The following is an 18,640-nucleotide window of genomic DNA, read 5'->3' as shown; positions in this document are numbered from 1 at the left end:
GCTATGGTTCCAAATTGGTCCTCGAAAAATTAATTCGTGGTCTACTCTATGATCAATATCTTTGATAAAGAGAAACCCACTAGTCTCAGAACGGCTGGTATGGGTATTAACACTTCCGTTGATAAGCAGAGAACAACGTTTCGACCTTCCTAGGTCATCTTCAGGTTAACAAAGAGAGAGTTTGATCAATACTCTAAAAGTAAGCAAAATTGTGTTTGCTGAATAATGTGTTACTTAATAGCTGAGGAAAATACCTGAGGACCACTGATATAAGTCATGGTCTCTGAAAGTGTCAGCAAGTGAAATAATGAAGACGTTTATTACATGTGAGCTGTTTCAATGGTAAACTGTGTGAAAGTTCTAACGGTCACGTGAGAAGAAATAATTTATAAGAGAGTGTAACATCTCAGTACAATACAAACTACCTGTGAAGTGTGAATTCGCTTCTTAGGGGCGTAATAATTTATTAGAATGACCAATTATTAATATATTATTACACTTTTAATAATAGCAATATTACTATACAAGTAGTATGTTCCTACTTTGAGAAAGAATAATACACACACAGAGTCAACACAATGTCAGACGTTTCATTAAGTTTGAGAGAGATAAAGACATATTTAAAACTTTAACATAGAAGCATTACGCTTTCCAAATCACAGGATGCTAGATGTACCACCCACCCCATCTAGTGGTAAGAAAATGCCATGACTCTGGCAGGTATGAACAAAAAGCATTAGACTAAAATATGGCTTTTGCTCAGTTTCCTTTCGAAAGTTGGAGCGCACTACTAGCTTGTTATATCAGATATCCACTAACCCCCAAACGTTTAGAATTCCACTCTGTACTCATTAGTAATGTTAAAGCCCACAAGTGAAAACAACAAAGAGTACATTACATGTTAACCACCCTGTATCTGCTACAATGTCTTTTGCTTGACATCACCGTTCAACAGGCCGACTGGGATGTGACAGACGTAACAGTAATCTAGGCTATACACATCACCGGTTATAATAAACAAAACTGTCTCACTGTGATGAATAAGACACCAGTGAATTGGAATTATTACAAATTTAATTTGAGTCCAAATCAGATTTTTGGACAATAATTAATAATCTAATTTTTTTAATGTTCTTCACATTTAAAACAATTTTTATCTTATTTATTATGTTTACCACTACTTTTAATTAATTATACTGTCATTCAAAAGTCATGGCGAATCAGTAAGTTGGTCTCCTGGTTCCCGAAGCCGATCACGTGACCAGAGCGTCAACGGGAAAAAAAATACTTCAATAATTCTATAAGAAAGCAAAGGAAAAAAAAATGCGTTATATTATCTCAACAACACTACGTCTGCTTATATCCATAACATGCACGCACGTGAGACGCGGACTTGATTGAACTACCGGTACTGGTGCCAATCATAGTTGAGTAGATACCATTCTTATAACAAGGGGTAGCTTCACATATACAATAAGAAATATTTCACTTTCAGAAACCAGTAAGGCAACTTACAGTTCTCCTATAACACCCGTCATTTAACACTGTGGATGTATTTATATTGGTATTCCTACAGTTAAAAATTACAGGAAAGATAAAACATGAGACTAGTTTTGATGCTGTTTGTTTGTTGGCAAACAAAATCCGCTAAACAGAGAACCTTGAATGTCCTAATTTTTAATAAATTTAAGTAAAAATTAACCCTGAAATAAGAAACGTAAATTATTTAAATAATTTTTGACTGAAACGGAAAAGTTTGGGGTAACCAAACAAAGAAAACATTCAACTAACATAAATCTATTTCGATTTTTTCATCTCCCCCAAAATGCATAAGTACAAACACACTCTCTGGTCACCGTTGCTACATACCAGATGAAAATCAACATATATAACACACTTGTATTGTACATCCATAAGAACAGGATAAAACATGGGATCATATGAAGTTCTTTTGTAATTAGCATTCCTAAAAACAAAAAAAAACAGTTTGTAGTGTTTCAATTTAGTAACTAGAAAATAAAATATCTGTATAGAAACTGTTAAACTTATTTTAACATTGCATACAAAGCCAATCTTTTGGTTTGAATTTCGCGCAAAGCTACTCGAGGGCTATCTGCGCTAGCTGTCCCTAATTTAGTAGTGTAAGACCAAAGGGACGACAGCTAGTCATCACCACCTACCGCCAGCTCTTGGGCTATTCTTTTACCAACGAATAGTGGAATTGACTGTAACATTATAACGCCCCCACGGCTAAAAGGGGCGAGCATGTTTGGTGTGACAGGGATTTGAACCCGCGACCGTCAGATTGTGAGTCAAATGTCTTAACCACTTGGCCACGCCAGCCCAAATCTTTCGGTCGAATTGAAAACAAATAAGAATAAAGGATAAATAACAGGTAGATAAACTTCAATACGGTTATTACGTATCGGTTGTAAGTTTGTAAGTTAGTTAACTCACTTTTGATTGCAATAAAATAAATATAAAATTTAAGATCAAAATTCCATACGATTTGCAAGCAACGTCATGTGCATGCGAACTTGCCACATATACCTTCATGTAAAACATAATTTGTTTCCGCCTTTGTCTTTGGTCATCGGTAGATGTTACTAAATCACTGTATTCAATAGATTGCTTTAGTTTATGGTAAAGCTACTAGGGCTATCTGGTAGCGTCTGTAATCTTGAACTGACGACCATAGAGAAAACTAGAGGGAAATATACCCACTGCCAACTTTTAAACTACTATTTTTAACAAAGAATAGTGGAATTGGCTGTAGTTTATAACGTCCACGTGGTTGAAAAGGCGAGCACGTTTGTCTCCGGGTTTACAGAAGTAAATAATACAGGTAAAAATAAGACAGTAAAGAGTATGTTTATGTATACTTACTTTGTTTACCTTATTATGCGGATAAATTATGTTTGTTTCTGCATCTTTAAGTTAATTACATTTCGAATACAACAAATAATTTTTCAGTAATCTATCTAACACAAAGAAGTGAGTCTTAGGAAAAATTAAAACTATCAACTCCCAACAGCCAATCAGAGCTGAATATGTTGCGACAGAAAAGTTCTGGTTAAGAATAAATATGGTTAAATACTTTCTAATATTCTACTAATCACCTGAGTAACCAGTAAAGGTCTTATAAATATAGCATATCTGAGCCACTTTGTCATCTGAGTCATCAACAAAAAAACTGAGCCATTTTCAATTTTTAAATGTCTTATCGTATCATTTTGAGCCATTTTATGCCTCAGATTTTATTCCTCGAAGATAACCTGGGCCTCGTGAGCTCTGGTGTGTTTAGGTGAAAAATACCGTCAGCACTGGATACGACAGTATGGTTGCTATATTATAACATTCTTTGCAATCGCTCATAACTTTTTACCATGCCGGGCCGATTTATCGAAGAGCAAACAGTCTCTGACCTTCCAATACCTTTGTAATATTTACATCCCTAATAATTAACAGACACACACACATAAAAGAAAAGGGTAATGTATTGAGAAAATGTAAAAAAAAAATCAATCTGTTTAAATTATTGAACGGCCCCTGCATGGCCAAGCGCGTTAAGGCGTGCGACTCTTAATCTGAGGATCGCGGGTTCGCAACCCCGTCGCGCCAAACATGCTCGCCCTTTCAGCCGTGGGGGCATTATAATGTTACGGTCAATCCCACTATTCGTTGGTAAAAGAGTAGCCAAGAGTTGGCGGTGGGTGGTGATGACTAGCTGCCTTCCCTCTTGTCTTACACTGCTAAATTAGGGACGGCTAGCACAGATAGCCCTCGAGTAGCTTTGTGCGAAATTAAAAAAAAGCAAAACAACAAAGCAATTAAATTATTGAAATAAAATCCTTGAACCTTTTACAAACTTATTTACACTACTTTTGGTAAAAAAAAAACAAACAAGTTTTATACTAGGAATAAAATTTCGTTACTTTAATAAATCGTTTTATAATAATAAAGTTATATAAAACTTGTATTTTCTTCATATTTTAGATAATTTTATGAAAAGCTAGCGCCCTCTGAGTTCAAAAAATATAATAACGGTTCTCTCATGACAACAACAAACCGTTCAGAGTTCGCTCGTAGATTCTGCCAAGTGCACAGCTCGAATATGTTATCAGACATGTATAAGCAATGCTATCCGGAAATAGAACAAAATCTGTAGAGCACGGCACGTGGCATATTTATTCCATGTCAAATTCAAAATCTGTATGGATCTTTCTTTGCAAACATTTATCATTGAATGTCAGTGGCATAAAAAAAAAAAAAAAGACAATATCCCAGCTAATGCTCTGAATTTAGTTTGTTGGACTTTTAGTAAGTGACTGTACAATAACCAATTAACTGGTAAATAAATGATTTGTTTCGATATTAATGAATGTTACTTTCATTCAAAGTTGACTTTTGAAATACACTTAAAGTACGTTTTCACATAAAACCACTGTTTTCATATAACGTGAATTTTTTATGGACAAAACAAATGTAGATATTTTCAAAAACTCTATTCAACGCTTATATTATTGGACACGTTGCATTATACGCCCCAAATATCCCTTATATATATATATATAAGTTTCCAATCAATCCTACATTACCAGAATATGTAGTGGTTTTTAACTCAAATTTTGGCACAACATTAAAATTTTAAGGCGCCTTACGAACCATCGTAGTTTAATTGTAACGATCTCGTGAATAACCGGGCCTTCGTAGTCGGCGTAGCGAGGCGTTGTCATAACTTCAGAACATTCCGAACCTATCGGTACTGTTCGTAACACGTCTAAGCTTGTCCCAGCCAACATTTCACACACACGTAGTAAGAAAAGCGAAGTAAATCGTAAAGAGAAAGATATCCAGTCCAAACGATCTGATTGGAACGTGCAGTGTGGTATTCTATTATAACTTACAAAACATTTAACATACAATATTCTAAAAGTCTTCAAGTTTTTGAGTAAGACTCACAAAACTAATGCCCTGAAAGCCCCGTTTTGTTTTTAAACCTTATGAAACAGCTGCTACACAGTAACTGTTCTTTAACGGTTTTAATATTATTTGTAAAATATTAAAAAACAACTTTCTGCACTTGACATTCTGATACAGCATACCGTAGTTACTTAATTCATTCTGTGTGACTTGCACATGTATCACAAAACTATTTGGCCAGGTGGGTTAAGGGGTTCGACTCGTAATCCAAGGGTCGAGGGTTCGAATCCCGGTCGCACCAAACATGCTCGCCCTTTCAGCTATGGGAACGTTACAATGTTACGGTCAATCCCACTTCGTTGGTAAAAGAGTAGCCCAAGAGTTGGCGGTGGGTGGTGATGACTAGCTGCCCTCCTTAAAGGTGGTGTATATATATATTTGTTACAGAAAATATAATCGTTCACATAAAGCTGTTTTTTGCAATCTCTTGTTTCTGCAACCTCATTTTTCATTAATCATTAGTTATATAAGACTATCTTTTTCTCTCTATCTACTATATAGTCTTCCTTAATGTACAACTCCTTTAAAGTTTATCATGGATAAATATATTTCTGCCTTCAATACCTGATGGAGTATTTCAGTAATCAATGAGTTCTTATCATATTCTTCCTAATTCAACACTAAATTATCTGTTAAATGGTCACTAACTTTTACATGTCAAGCTATTTAAAACATTTATTTGTTTTAAGGTATTCGATGATTCAAGTCAAACCTTCAACACTAAACTCTGATATTTATTACTATATTTTTCTGAAAGGATGCGTACGAATATGAATATAACATTAATGACAAGTTGGTCTGATTCGAGTTAAAAAGCATAATGTAGTACCAAGTCAGGATTTAAAAAAAAATAGATACAATTTCAACAATATTTATAGGATGAACTTTCCACTAGATGGCAGTTTATCCAAATTCAGAATACTGGAAACATCAATTGGTAAAGAGCTTAACCTTAAGTGGATATTTAACACATTACTGGAGACTTCTTCACACATGTGTTGGTTCATTTAAACATTTCTAGTAAATAGTTTGTTAAGATACAAACATAATTTAAATAACATTCTGCACGATACAAGTTTGCAAGAAGTGAATATATAGAATAGTAGTTTCTAATCTGTATTTAAGTTTTAGTAAGAGAGCCCACTTCATTATTTTACACAGAAAATCGTAAGCATCAGAAAATTGTTTATATATAACGTCCACGACTAGTGTCAGTAATCCCTATGTTCAAACCAATCAGACAACACAAAGGGATGTGCAATGACCAGCTGAATGTTGTATGAAACATGGTTTCAGTCAAGGAAATTAACTTTAGTTTTAGTTACAACATCTACAATTCTGGCAGCATTTCAAGTCTTCACCTGGAGTAGTATCACAGCCATACCACTAATCCAACAATATATTCATAGCAACTGCCTGACATTTTGCAATATTTTCTGCTAAAAACCAAGTTCGCTAGTTACCTCACAAATACAACTTTACAGGTTCATAACCAAAATTTACCACCCTACTCTGTGGCAAAAAAAAAAAAAGAAAATTGTAACACACTAAAACATTGACAACATATGGTGCAGTAGATGGCGAAAACTTCTCAATGTCTATATGGATGAATGCACAGACAGATTTTATGTCAAAATGGAACATATTAACTTCCTTTACCATCATTTTAAACTGCCAGGTCACTTTGTTTTAAATTCTCTAGTTCAACCATCAGAATATGTTAAATTTAATGATACACAGCTGCATTAGAAGAAAGAGAAAATCACCAGATGTCAAAACATTGTTGAAAATGAAGGCTTAACATTTGCTGAGCAGAAGACTAAAGTTTTGTGAATATTGTGAAGTTAACAGGAAATACATTAAAAATATATATATAATATTAATTTGGAGTGAAAGATTATAAAATAATTCCTAAATCATAGTCCATAACAGTTTGAATGGTAAGAAGAAAGAATCTACAAATGAATCAGTTTTTTTTTTAAAGGTTAGGCCTAATATTTATCAAAAAGAAAATGTATCTTTACGTAAAGTATCACAAAACACCGTCAGACATACCAGTCAATAACTCGGTTTTTATTTGGGAAAAAAATGTTATTACACTATACAAGGAATTCAAATTACAATTTTCAAACATTGTAACTTGAATTAAAGAATTGTAAAAGAATTCTGTTTATACTTGTATTAAAACCAATGAAAATAACTATATCAGACAACATTACAAAATCTTAACAGAAATATTTGAAGACAAAACATATATTAATAATAATATAATACCCAAGTTAATCAGGACTCCTAAGGTCCAAAAGTGACCCCATAAATGCTGGTTCTTAGCGAGAACCAAAAATACATTGCAAAACATTTACTCATTCTAATGGGTCAAGAATGTTTTAAATACATCAAAGAACATCTGAAAAAATATTTGACATGCAATCCCTGACTCAACAGCAACAAATCTGACTATTTAGGTAGATGGTAGATGATCTAATCAGACCCAAAAATCCTGAAGACTAATAGTGAGGTGCATAGCTAAATAAAAAATGACCAAAGTAGCCATTAACATGTTTCTATCTTCCAAAGTGGACCATCCACATGCTATAGTTACAAAATTTCATCATTATTTTAATACTCTCGCCTTATCCTTGTAATATTTTTACACTTCACATGGGAAAGACATAATATTTTCCGTCCTTTACCCAGTCTTCAATTATTTTCATTCACGCTTGAGGGTAAAACTTCAAATACATCTTTAAGTTCAAAGCTCCTGGAGACACACATACCTTTCCATGGGAGCTGGAAAACAACACTACTGAGACTTTTCTCATCTTTTTTCATGGTTAACTTTATGAGCAACTGGTATGTCATCTTAATCATACACACACCTGTTACACTTGTAAGAATTCAGACAGTTTGCCCATTGAAATTTGTAGGTTATCTTTCAATGTGACTTCATTTCCATCTCAACAAACTCAGAGAACCTGTCATAGCAGTTCCTCACAAGCTTTACAAGAATGTTGAAAACTGTGAAAGTTACACAAACAATGTGTTACAACGATACCGTGACCACTGTTTGTTTTTTAATTTTGAGCAAAGCTAAACAAGGGCTATCTGCAATAGCCATCCCTAATTTAGCAGTGTAAGACCAGAAGGAATGCAGCTAGTCATCAAGACCCATCACCAACTCTTGGACTAATCTTTTGTCAATGAATAGTGAAATTGACCATCACATTATAATGTCCCCATGACGAAAATGGCAAGCATGTTTGATGTGACTGGGATTTGAACTCGTGACCCTCAGATTATGAGTGTGTGCATTTTCTTACAGCAAAGCCACATCAGGCTATCTGCTGAGTCCACCAAGGTGGAATCAAACCTCTGATTTTAGCATTGCAAATCCATAGACATACTGCTGTACCAGTGGGAAACCAGATTATGAGTTGAGCACTCTAGCCCCTGGCATTGTTGGGCCACCATAATTATTGTCCAAAGTTAGGTAAAGAAATTCCACAACTCTACTCACAAAAAACAATAATAACTTCTTTGGATGTTATCCAGTTATACAGGTTGATATAAAACTCTGGATTCCTCATAAAATAACATATATGCCTGTAGATTAAAAAATCCCAAACCAAACTAAATACCAAATATGCTTCCAACAAAGTACCTATCATTTCTGCTGTTGTTCAAAGTTACAGATCATTTGTTTAAGAAGTGTTTTGTACAAAATCATTAAAAACAGTAATAACACATCAGTATAATAATGTACAAATCATTAAAAACAGTAATAACACATCAGTATAATAATGTACAAATCATTAAAAACAGTAATAACACATCAGTATAATAATGTACAAATCATTAAAAACAGTAATAACACATCAGTGTAATAATGTACAAATCATTAAAGAAACATAAAATAATTGACCAGTCTTGACAGATCAAGCAAGTCATTCTACATGAATAAAGTAAAACTGTTCTAAATATCTCCTGTGTACAGACTCAAACCAGTCCCAGAAAGGTCAAGATACACTAACTGTAGCAAAGTGCATAAACTCCCAAGAAAATCTGTATTGTTATTATTAGAAGAAAGAGCAAGTATTATTAATATTATCAAACATTTCACAGAATGCAAGCAAAAGTTTATACTTTTAAAGCTAAGTTTACTTTAGACATTTTATTTAAAAAACCTTGATATAAACCTGTCCTAACATACAAATCACTGAAAAACTTAAGTCTGTTATTAAAAGTTCTTTTCACAACACTGTAAATTTAAAAGCCTGAGTTGGTGATGCTAGATTCTTTTTGTCACAAGACTTATCATAAAAAATATTACTATTTTACATCAACTGAATTCATACAAGCTTTTATAATTTTAATGAACACTTTCATACGATTTGGTTCACACATCTTTACACAGGTGCAAGGCATATCAGAGTGATAATTTTAACATAAAAGCAGCATATATATCTATTTGTGAAACTGAATGTATCAACATGTCCCAAAGAACCACCGTAAACTTTACAAGTTGAAGAAAATAATATAGACAATAGCAACATAATAACACTATCAAATCTTTCCAGTTTTGTTGTTGTAGCTGAGTAGGTATACTTGAATAAAAAATAATAATAAACAAATCACACTTAAATACATAGGAAATTATTCCAACTATAACTTGGTTAATTTTTGTTGCCATATTATTTTAAATTTAAAACATGTGTAAAAGGGTTAGGAGAACTTACTGAAACCTACTTTTTTTTTTAATTTTGTTTAATAAAGTAGCAAGTTACATCTTGTGTGTTTAAATTACTACATTAGGTTTGACTACAAATATTTTTAATCAGTCTAATATTTATCAAATATATTCAAGAATATATTAGTTGTGGAATATTAATTTGTTTGAAAGAGAGATCATTTTGACTTTCTATCCATGATAAAATGTAAACTGTCAGTAGTTGTTTTGTTTATAGGAAAAATGACAGTGGAAGATTTCAAACAAAGCCATTACATTTGATGAACCCCTCTTGTGGAAAATACTAAAACTATTATTAGATGTTTTCTAATTCAGTTGCAGTCTTTTACAATCTATCAAAATTAACTATAAATATTAAATTTTCAGTTGAAATTATTAAAATCATTACACTTACAAAAACACAAATGAAAAAAAATAACTATACTTGTAGTTTAATGAAAATTAGTGTGATATTTTTAATGGTATAGTCATAAATATAAACTATATGACACCAAATGTTACACACACACAGAGTTAATATTTTCCTGCTAATGTGTTACACCATTTGGATTAAGGCGTTCGACTCATACTCTGAGGTTCATGGGTTCGAATCCACGTCACACCAAACATGTTCGCCATTTCAGCTGCGGGGGTGTTACAAAGTAACGATCAATCCCACTATTCGTTGGTAAAGGAGTAGCCCAAGAGTTGGCGGTGGGTGGTGATGACTAACTGCCTTCCCTCTAGTCTTACACTACTAAATTAGGGGCGGCTAGCGCAGATAGCCTACGTGTAGCTTTGCGCGAAATTTACAAAACAAACAAAACTATTTGAATTTTATTTTTAACATTATTCTTTTTTAGGCTTAGGCTTTTGCCATCATAAACAAAGTTATGGCACTTAGCCAATTTCATTACGCATAAAACGAGGAGTAGGACTAGAGTATTGGAAATTTGGTGTCAAACTGATGTCAAAACTGTATGTTTAGACAAAGAAAATGAGCATATTCGTTAATCAGCACCGAATATAATTTGATTCAATAAAAAGAAGGAATATATTAAATAAACAAGTTAATTCTAGCTCGAATCTCGTACTTTAATGTACATATCGACAACATAGTCGCGCGTGCCCATGGAAACCGCAGCCCTATTTGGCAGTACTGAAATAGAATATTTACTATTTAAGCGCTGACGCAATCTGGAATAGTTTTGGCGGTAGAAACATAACAATTTGAAGCCAAACTTTTAAAGTTTTTGTATCAGTTTTTTTCTGTAACATAACATTTAAAATGTTTTACACAAACAAAAGGACAGCAATCTTACCTTCGTTATGTGAGAGAAATTAATGACGAAATACTCCTGTACAAGTAGGTACACCTCCATTTTTGCTGTCGAACCATATGTAACGTTGCTTTCCCGCCCAGCGTGAAGAAAACCCGGATGGCCATGATAGACATAATATCTCGTTTGCGCATGCTCTTTTCACGGTAAAGTCGCAACCAGACGAATTCTCAGCTTGAATCATTCACGTTTCGATCGATGTTTTCTATAAAATAATCTAGGTTTCGAAATGTTATCTTACTTTTTGTACTTAGTTGTAGGTAAAAATGTGGAAAAGGGTGCTAATTTTTAAGGAAAAAAAAAAATGAATGGCGAAACTATATTGGGGCATGTACTCTCGTCAAAATTTTACAATTTTCACTGAAAATGGTGCATTTTGATGGTATCTAAACCTGTTTTTACACATTTTACTTGAATATATTTAATACATATACGGGTGCAATCAGGGCATACAATCGCACCCTCCCTACATACACGTATGGGGTAACTTGTTTGATTGTTTTGACTAATTACATGGCACACGCTGGTACAGCGGTAAGTATACGGATTTACAATGCTAAAATCAGGGGTTTGATTCCTCTCTGTAGACTCAGCAGATAGCCCATGGTGGCTTTGCTATAAGAAAAACACTCACACGTTATTTGTATAAAATATAACCTTCCACTTTACTAGTTAAAACCAATTTCATGTAGATATGATAGAAACGTAACATAATTTCGGTCATTAACTTGTTTTAGAGCAAAGCCGAGTTGAAATCCGTAGACTTACTGCTGTTCCATCGGGGAGCACATAATTTTGTTAAATAAATATTTTAAGGATATTTTATCCATTTCTCATTTTCAAGTTGTTATTATATGTGTGTGTGTATGTTTATGTGCTTTAACCTGTTTCTTTGCAGTTTTGGAAACAAGTCAAGTTCTGGATGGCTTTATTGAAAAACAGTTTATTCTTACGTTGCTACCGTGCGAGTAAAAGTGTTAGCAATAAAATCCCATTTACTAGAGTAAATTTTATTTATAGTTTTTAAGCTTTCAAACATCTCTTGTATACTACGTATATTATCAGACAGTAACATTTTTGTATGATTATCATTGATGTTAACAAGGCCCCCCAGTTTCACACAGCTGTATATCTGCAGATTTGCAACGTGAAACCGGGTTTCGATACCCATGGTGAACAGAGCACAGAGAGCCCATTGCATCAGGTCATCCCATAACTAATGTCGTTTATAACACTAAGATTTAAGAGGAGAGAAAATAACTCAAATAACAACTTTAATCAACTACGTATTTTCCATCACTTTCAATAACAGTCTACCAACGTCTCAAAAGCTTTTCAATTCCACGCTTATAAAAATCAGATGGTTTGACACAAACAAAAGTTACAAAGTTTATTTTTAATTCATCAATTGAAGTAAACTGTTTGTTTTTTTTCCTTTCAGAAGATGTTTCAAGCTTCTGAAAGGATAGTTATCTGAAGAAACAAGATCTGGATAAAAGAGGAATAAGGTAGTTTCTCCCAATCAAGCTCTTTAATTTTTCTGAAAAATGTGCATTATCATGTTGGAAAATAACTCATTTCCGATCCACCAAAGCAAATCTCTTTTTTTTCATGCTCTGGCATGACCTGGCGGTTAGGACATTGGCTCGTAATCTGCAATCTTCGAATTGGAACACCGTTGTGAAAAAGGTGCTTGCCTTTTCAGCTGTGGGGACGTTATATGATACGATCAATCCCACTATTGGATTAGAGAAATCCAAGAATTGGCGGTGGTTATTACTGACAAACTGCTTTATTTATAGTCTATCACTTCTAAATTAGGGACAGCTACCACATTTTGTCCCCGAGTAGCTTGCGTGAAATTCAACAAATCGACAATGGCCTCCTACACACGTTTATTTTTACCTCTCACCTTCACTTGGAATTAAATATGCATCATGGAATATTAGACCTATCTACGGAGTCGTTGACACAGCTTACATTGATCTTCGAAATAATTGTACAATCAACAATAAATAACGCAAAAGGCCTAACAAACTTTTGCAGGCAAACTGCAAATGCTTTAAAACCCAGTAGACTTACTGGTCTAACATTAATACCTTTCTATGGTTGATGCTATAATACACGTTATTTTTAAACTAATTAACTTTATGTAGAAGTAAGAAATATTTAATTTTAGTCCTGCAATAACACATACACACAGGTAGAAGTTTTGACTGCTTCTGAACAAATAAATTGTGATAAGATTGTATGTTGTCTCATATCTTATATCACTGTATGTTACTTTAAAAAAAAAAACGCCATGTTATGAAAACGAAATCAGTTTACGAAATAAAATCGTGCAAAAATATATAAAAATTAATGATACGAGTAGTGTCTGAATGTCGATTTTTTATTTTGCAATTATAACCAGTTTTATTCAAAAACAACAAATAAACGGAGTCAATATACCATTAAACCAAAATCTATCAACGGCTGAAGATATTTACGAATGATTAAACGCACCGTCTGAACAACAGTAATTTAGAAAGAAATAGACTTCCACCTTTATCAAATTATACCTTAGGCCTAATCTTTTCTTTGAGCAAAGCTACATCGGGCTGTCTAATGTGACTACCGAGGGGAATCGAATCTCTGATATTAGCGTTGAAATCTCTAGAAATGGTTGACAATTAAAAGATAAGGCTTTATGTTTAAACTACGAACAAACAAGTTCAAAGATTAATACTGAAAATGCCACTTTAAAAATTTAATGTCCGCTAGAACAAATGAAAAAGTTAATCAAAGCTGTAACTAAGTCGTAATTATACGTGTCACGAGTATTTGTATATTGTATTTGTGTTTTTTCTTATAGCAAAGCCACATCTGGCTCTTTGCTGTGCCCACCGAGGGGAACTGAACCCCTGATTTTAGCATTGTAAATCCGTAGACTAACCGCTGTACTAGCGGGGAGCAGCGCGTCATGAGAAAAGTAGTCAAGTCAGGTCAAGTTGCATTGGGTTCTTAATAATATGTACATCTACACAAATCACAGTCACTCTTTGTTTGTTTTTTGAATTTGCCGCAAAGCTACAAGAGCCATCCCTAATTTAACAGGGTAAGATTAAAGGGAAGTTATAACCACCCAACACCAACTCCAAATAGTGGAATTCGTCGATTTATTATAACGCCCTCACAGCTGAAAAGGCGAGCATATTTGATGAGCAGTTATTCGAATCCACGGCTCTCAGATTGTAAATCGAGTGCCCTAACCACTTGGCCATGCTAGCCCTAAACCTACTAATTCAAATTTAAGTGATTACTGCCAATTTTCTAGTTGTGATATAACGTCTAAAACAGGTGAATAAAAACCAATTATTCACGATTCAAAGTTTGTAAAAACCATGAAATGTTTCTAATCTATGGGATTTAGAACCATTTTCACCTCACTTCAAAGAAAAGATATTTGTAATATATATGGTTATTATTGTAGTTTTGCATACGAAACTTAAGAATGTGAAAACAGTGAAAGAGGAAGATAAGTTTTGGTTAGGCCTAGAAATAACTCAAGACACCAACTTGTTTTGGTTTGTTTTGGAATTTCGCACAAAGCTACTCGAGGACTATCTGTGCTAGCCGTCCCTAATTTAGCAGTGTAAGACTAGAAGAAAGGCAGCTAGTCATCACCACCCACCGCCAACTCTTAGGATACTCTTTTACCAACGAATAGTGGGATTGACCCTCACATTATACGCCCCCACGGCTAGGAGGGCGAGCATGTTTAGCGCGACGCGGGTGCAAACCCGCGACCCTCGGATTACGAGTCGCACGCCTTACGCGCTTGGCCATGCCTGGCCAAGATACAAATTACATTGACACGAAAATTTTGAACTTTTATAGAATGAAAGGTATGGTAATGTTGATAAATTAAGTTAAAGTTAAAAAAATAGGATTTAATATTGTCTATACCATTGTCTCATAAAATATTTGAATATTTTGACATTGGGTTGCATTTTTAATAAATATTCTACAACACGATTAAAATTTATTTTTCTATATATATGTTTCGATATTTTTTAAATTAAGTTTAAGTGGAAAAATAATGAAATATTTAGCTGCAATTTTTCAGTTACTTCAGGGAAGATATTGTTCATGAGTGTATTATTTTGAACGAATTTTATTTAACATCATGTTTTATAACCGACATGTGGTAGGATTTGTTTGTTTGTTTTTGAATTTCGCACAAAGCTACTCGAGGGCTATCTGTGCTAGCCGTACTTAATTTAGCAGTGTAAGACTAGAGGGAAGGCGGCTAGTCATCACCACCCACCGCCAACTCTTGGGCTACTCTTTTACCAACGAATAGTGGGATTGACCGTCACATTATAACGCCCCCACGGCTGAAAGGGCGAACATGTTTGGATGTGGTAGGAAAACAGTTCATGACACAGAAAGCATAAAATGACACAAAAATAAAGTTTTGAGAAGTATACCTGTCTTTTTCAGAGGTTAAAAAGAATAAAGAAAACAGATTCGCCCGTTGAAAGTACTAGAAACCTTTAGTTTTGATTTTAATTTATGTGGTAGGTAAGAAAGACTGCGGTATATTTAATCGATACTTGTAACTACTACTAGTGCGTGCCCAGTTTTGAACATGAATTTGTTTTTGACTGGTAAATGTCTGATGTACTTTCATGTGTATTAAAATACACCATATTAGGTAACCAAGACTACACCATAGTCCAAGAGAACGATTTTTAAAAAATAAATTTAATAATTTAATTACGTTTTAAAAACAAGCAAAGGCGGATATTCAATTAGGCCTGATGACTTTACTGTTGGTCCGGCATGGTCAGGCGGGTTAAGGTGTGCGACTCGCAATCTGAGGGCCACGGATTCGCATTCCCGTCATACTAAACATGGTCGCCCTTTCAGCCGTTGGGCGTTATAATGTTACGGTCAATTCCACTATTCATTGGTAAATGAGTAGCCCAAGAGTTGGCGGTGGGTGGTGATGACTAGCTGTCTTCTTCTAGTCTTACACTGCTAAGTAAGGGATAGCTAGCATGGATAGCCCTCGTGTTGCTCTGCGCGAAATTCAAAAAACAAACAAACAAGGTTTTCTGTTAATTTTCTAAAAAAGAAATAATTTCTAATGTGGGCGCAAATTTTACAAGTAAACATTAGTGTAAAACAATTGTAAAAAGCGTTTATTGAATGTCTTCACTCATTTTAAGAAAATTTTGTTGAAACCGTATCATCATTATGGCAAATATCTTATGATAAGGCTTATAAAGCTGTCTTTGTTTATCACATATTCAGACGTGTATTTTAGTTGTATTCTTCATTTGATCTTACTGTTACATAAAATCCATTTACTTTTACTGTAAGAAGTTTTCTCAATTAAACAAGTCTGAAACCGCATATATTCAAATCCACAACTTCATTACCACCTGTTCATAAATTTGTAATAATAAAACATAGCATATCACTTCTAAAATTTCTACTCTAAAAAATAACTGTAATTAAATATAGCTTCCTTTCCTTTGACTTTAGCGTCATCTCTTGATATATGTGTTAAATATTTTAGCTGTTGGCTAACCTAAACTATTTCAAAAATTAGAATAGTGTTAGAATTTCGCTTATTTTCAAAGTGTTTGATAGTTTCGTGAAACAAAGTCAAATAAAAATAATATTATAAGGCTTTGACGAAAATATGAAAGGTAATAAATTGTCAAATATACATTTTCAAACGTGAAGGAGAATTATAATTTCGACAGTCAATTTCAATATTCGGCAAAAGTAATCAGTGAATGGATTTGATTGACTGTTCTTCCTCTTTGCTCAGAACTTCTGTATTACGAGTGATTATCCTTGAATCTTAAAATATCCAACTTGCCCTTTCAGTGCTTGTGTAATATAAGGTGTCGTTTGGATTAAAAATGTTAGTGCTAGTACCAAATATTGGTTTTCTTATGATTCATTTTGTTGTTGTTTTCTACCCTCTTGAAGTTATTATTGTGGTTAATGTTTACGTTTTTCATCAAAGACATAGTTCTTTAACTATGGACCAGATAAATATCACCTTTAGTTAAAGATTAAGTCGATTTTAAAGGCGTCTTACTTAGTCTATGTTCATATCATTGTTGAGTAAAATATCTTTCAAAGTTTACAGTTTCGAGAAAAAAAAATAACATCCGAACAATTTAAATTACGAGCGAAATTATAATATAGTTTATCTTGATATCTTTTGTTAAAGACAAAGTCTCCAAAGAACTGTCTGTGTTGTACCTAACACGGGCATTGGAAACTTGATTTTTTAGCCTAATAATTGTTTGAATTTCGCGTAAAGCTACACGAGACATGTCTGCACTAGCCGTCGCTAATTTAGCAACGTAAGACTAGAGGGAACGCAGCTAGTCATCACCACCTACCTCCAACTCTTGGGCTACCCTTTTACCAAAGAATAGTGGGATTGACCGTCACATTATAACGCCACCACGACTGATAGGGTGAGCATGTTTGGTGCGACGGGGATTCGAACCCGCGTCCCTCAGATTACGATTCTTAAAGGTATTCAGAATGAGTGTTATCAATTATACAACAAATTCAAGAGCAAAAGGTCATTAGCTATTATTATTTAATGTAGTTGTTGTCTGATGTATAATTAAGTCATAATAAATAATTGTGGATACTAATTTAATAGTTTTTTTATTTTTTCGAACTAGGCTTAGTGAGCTACTACGAAAAACTTACAAGGATGAGTCATATTGGTACAGGTTGAGAAGCACTGAGCTCAATGGTTACTTCAGAGACTTCATACACTTAAGTATAATCGTTATTAATTTTAAACTGCTGATGAAACGGAAGATAGTTACCCAAAACCACACACCGCCACAAGAGATTTACCGAGTTCGCTGAATCAAATAACAGGAAAGACTGTCTAAGATTTCGAACCCCTTGATGTATCTCGATATCCAAACACGACGTCTTGCCTAGTCTGTTACCAGTTAACGTACAAAAGTTGTATAAATCTTCATAAATATAACAGTTCTGTCTCTTTTCTGTCTATGTAACTACTTCCCAAGGTGTGGGTTGTTTTGGGGGATTAAGCACAAGCTACACAATGGACTATCTATGTTCTGCCCACTACGGGTATTGACACCCGAATTCTAGTAGTGTGAGTCCACAGACATGTTACTGTGCCACTGGAGGCCCGTAGAGTGTGTGTGTATTCTTCAAGCAAAGCCACATCGGGCTATCTGCTGAGCCCACCGAGGGGAATCGAACCCCTAATTTTAGCGTTGTAAATCCGTAGACATACCGTTATACTAGCGGGGGGCCGTAGGATGTGGATCTTCACAAGAAGATTCATTGAGTTCATGTAAGGGTGTGTAAAGTTTTCAGTTTTTCTTATTGTGGATTTTATTGGCATTTTTACCACGACTTCGTACTCTGTGGACGGACCTTCGCTAGATTTGGTATGGATGTTTGTTGGGTCCATTAAAATTTCAATTTTACATTTTGCGATTCTATGGGCATTTAGTACAGCTACGTCACCTCCTGTAGATGGATTTCCACCAAATTTGGTATAGAGGTTCATTGGCTTCAT

General features: G+C 34.2%; 2 protein-coding genes across 3 annotated transcripts in view; both read right to left on the bottom strand.

Moving 5' to 3' along the window:
- LOC143231890 (CTD small phosphatase-like protein 2-B) overlaps positions 1-11,154 on the bottom strand; it is a 55,349-nt gene extending 44,195 nt beyond the window's left edge. Inside the window, exons 1-2 of one of the 2 annotated variants that reach the window (XM_076466668.1) lie at positions 11,032-11,119; positions 1,870-1,966 (exon numbers count right to left, since the gene is read on the bottom strand). The gene's annotated coding sequence lies outside the window, so the exon portion shown is untranslated. Of the gene's footprint in view, positions 1-1,869; positions 1,967-11,031 lie in introns of both variants that reach the window. The other variant, XM_076466667.1, reaches the window with a different exon arrangement.
- LOC143231330 (zinc finger MYM-type protein 1-like) overlaps positions 1-18,640 on the bottom strand; it is a 36,005-nt gene extending 17,365 nt beyond the window's left edge. Inside the window, exon 1 of the mRNA XM_076465878.1 lies at positions 18,353-18,640. Coding sequence (XP_076321993.1) covers positions 18,353-18,640 — 288 coding nt within the window. The remainder of the gene's footprint in view (positions 1-18,352) is intronic.

This window comes from Tachypleus tridentatus, chromosome 11 (assembly GCF_004210375.1).
Source record: "Tachypleus tridentatus isolate NWPU-2018 chromosome 11, ASM421037v1, whole genome shotgun sequence".
In the NCBI taxonomy this organism is placed as follows: Eukaryota; Metazoa; Arthropoda; class Merostomata; order Xiphosura; family Limulidae; genus Tachypleus; species Tachypleus tridentatus.
This window is presented reverse-complemented; position numbering and strand designations above follow the sequence as displayed.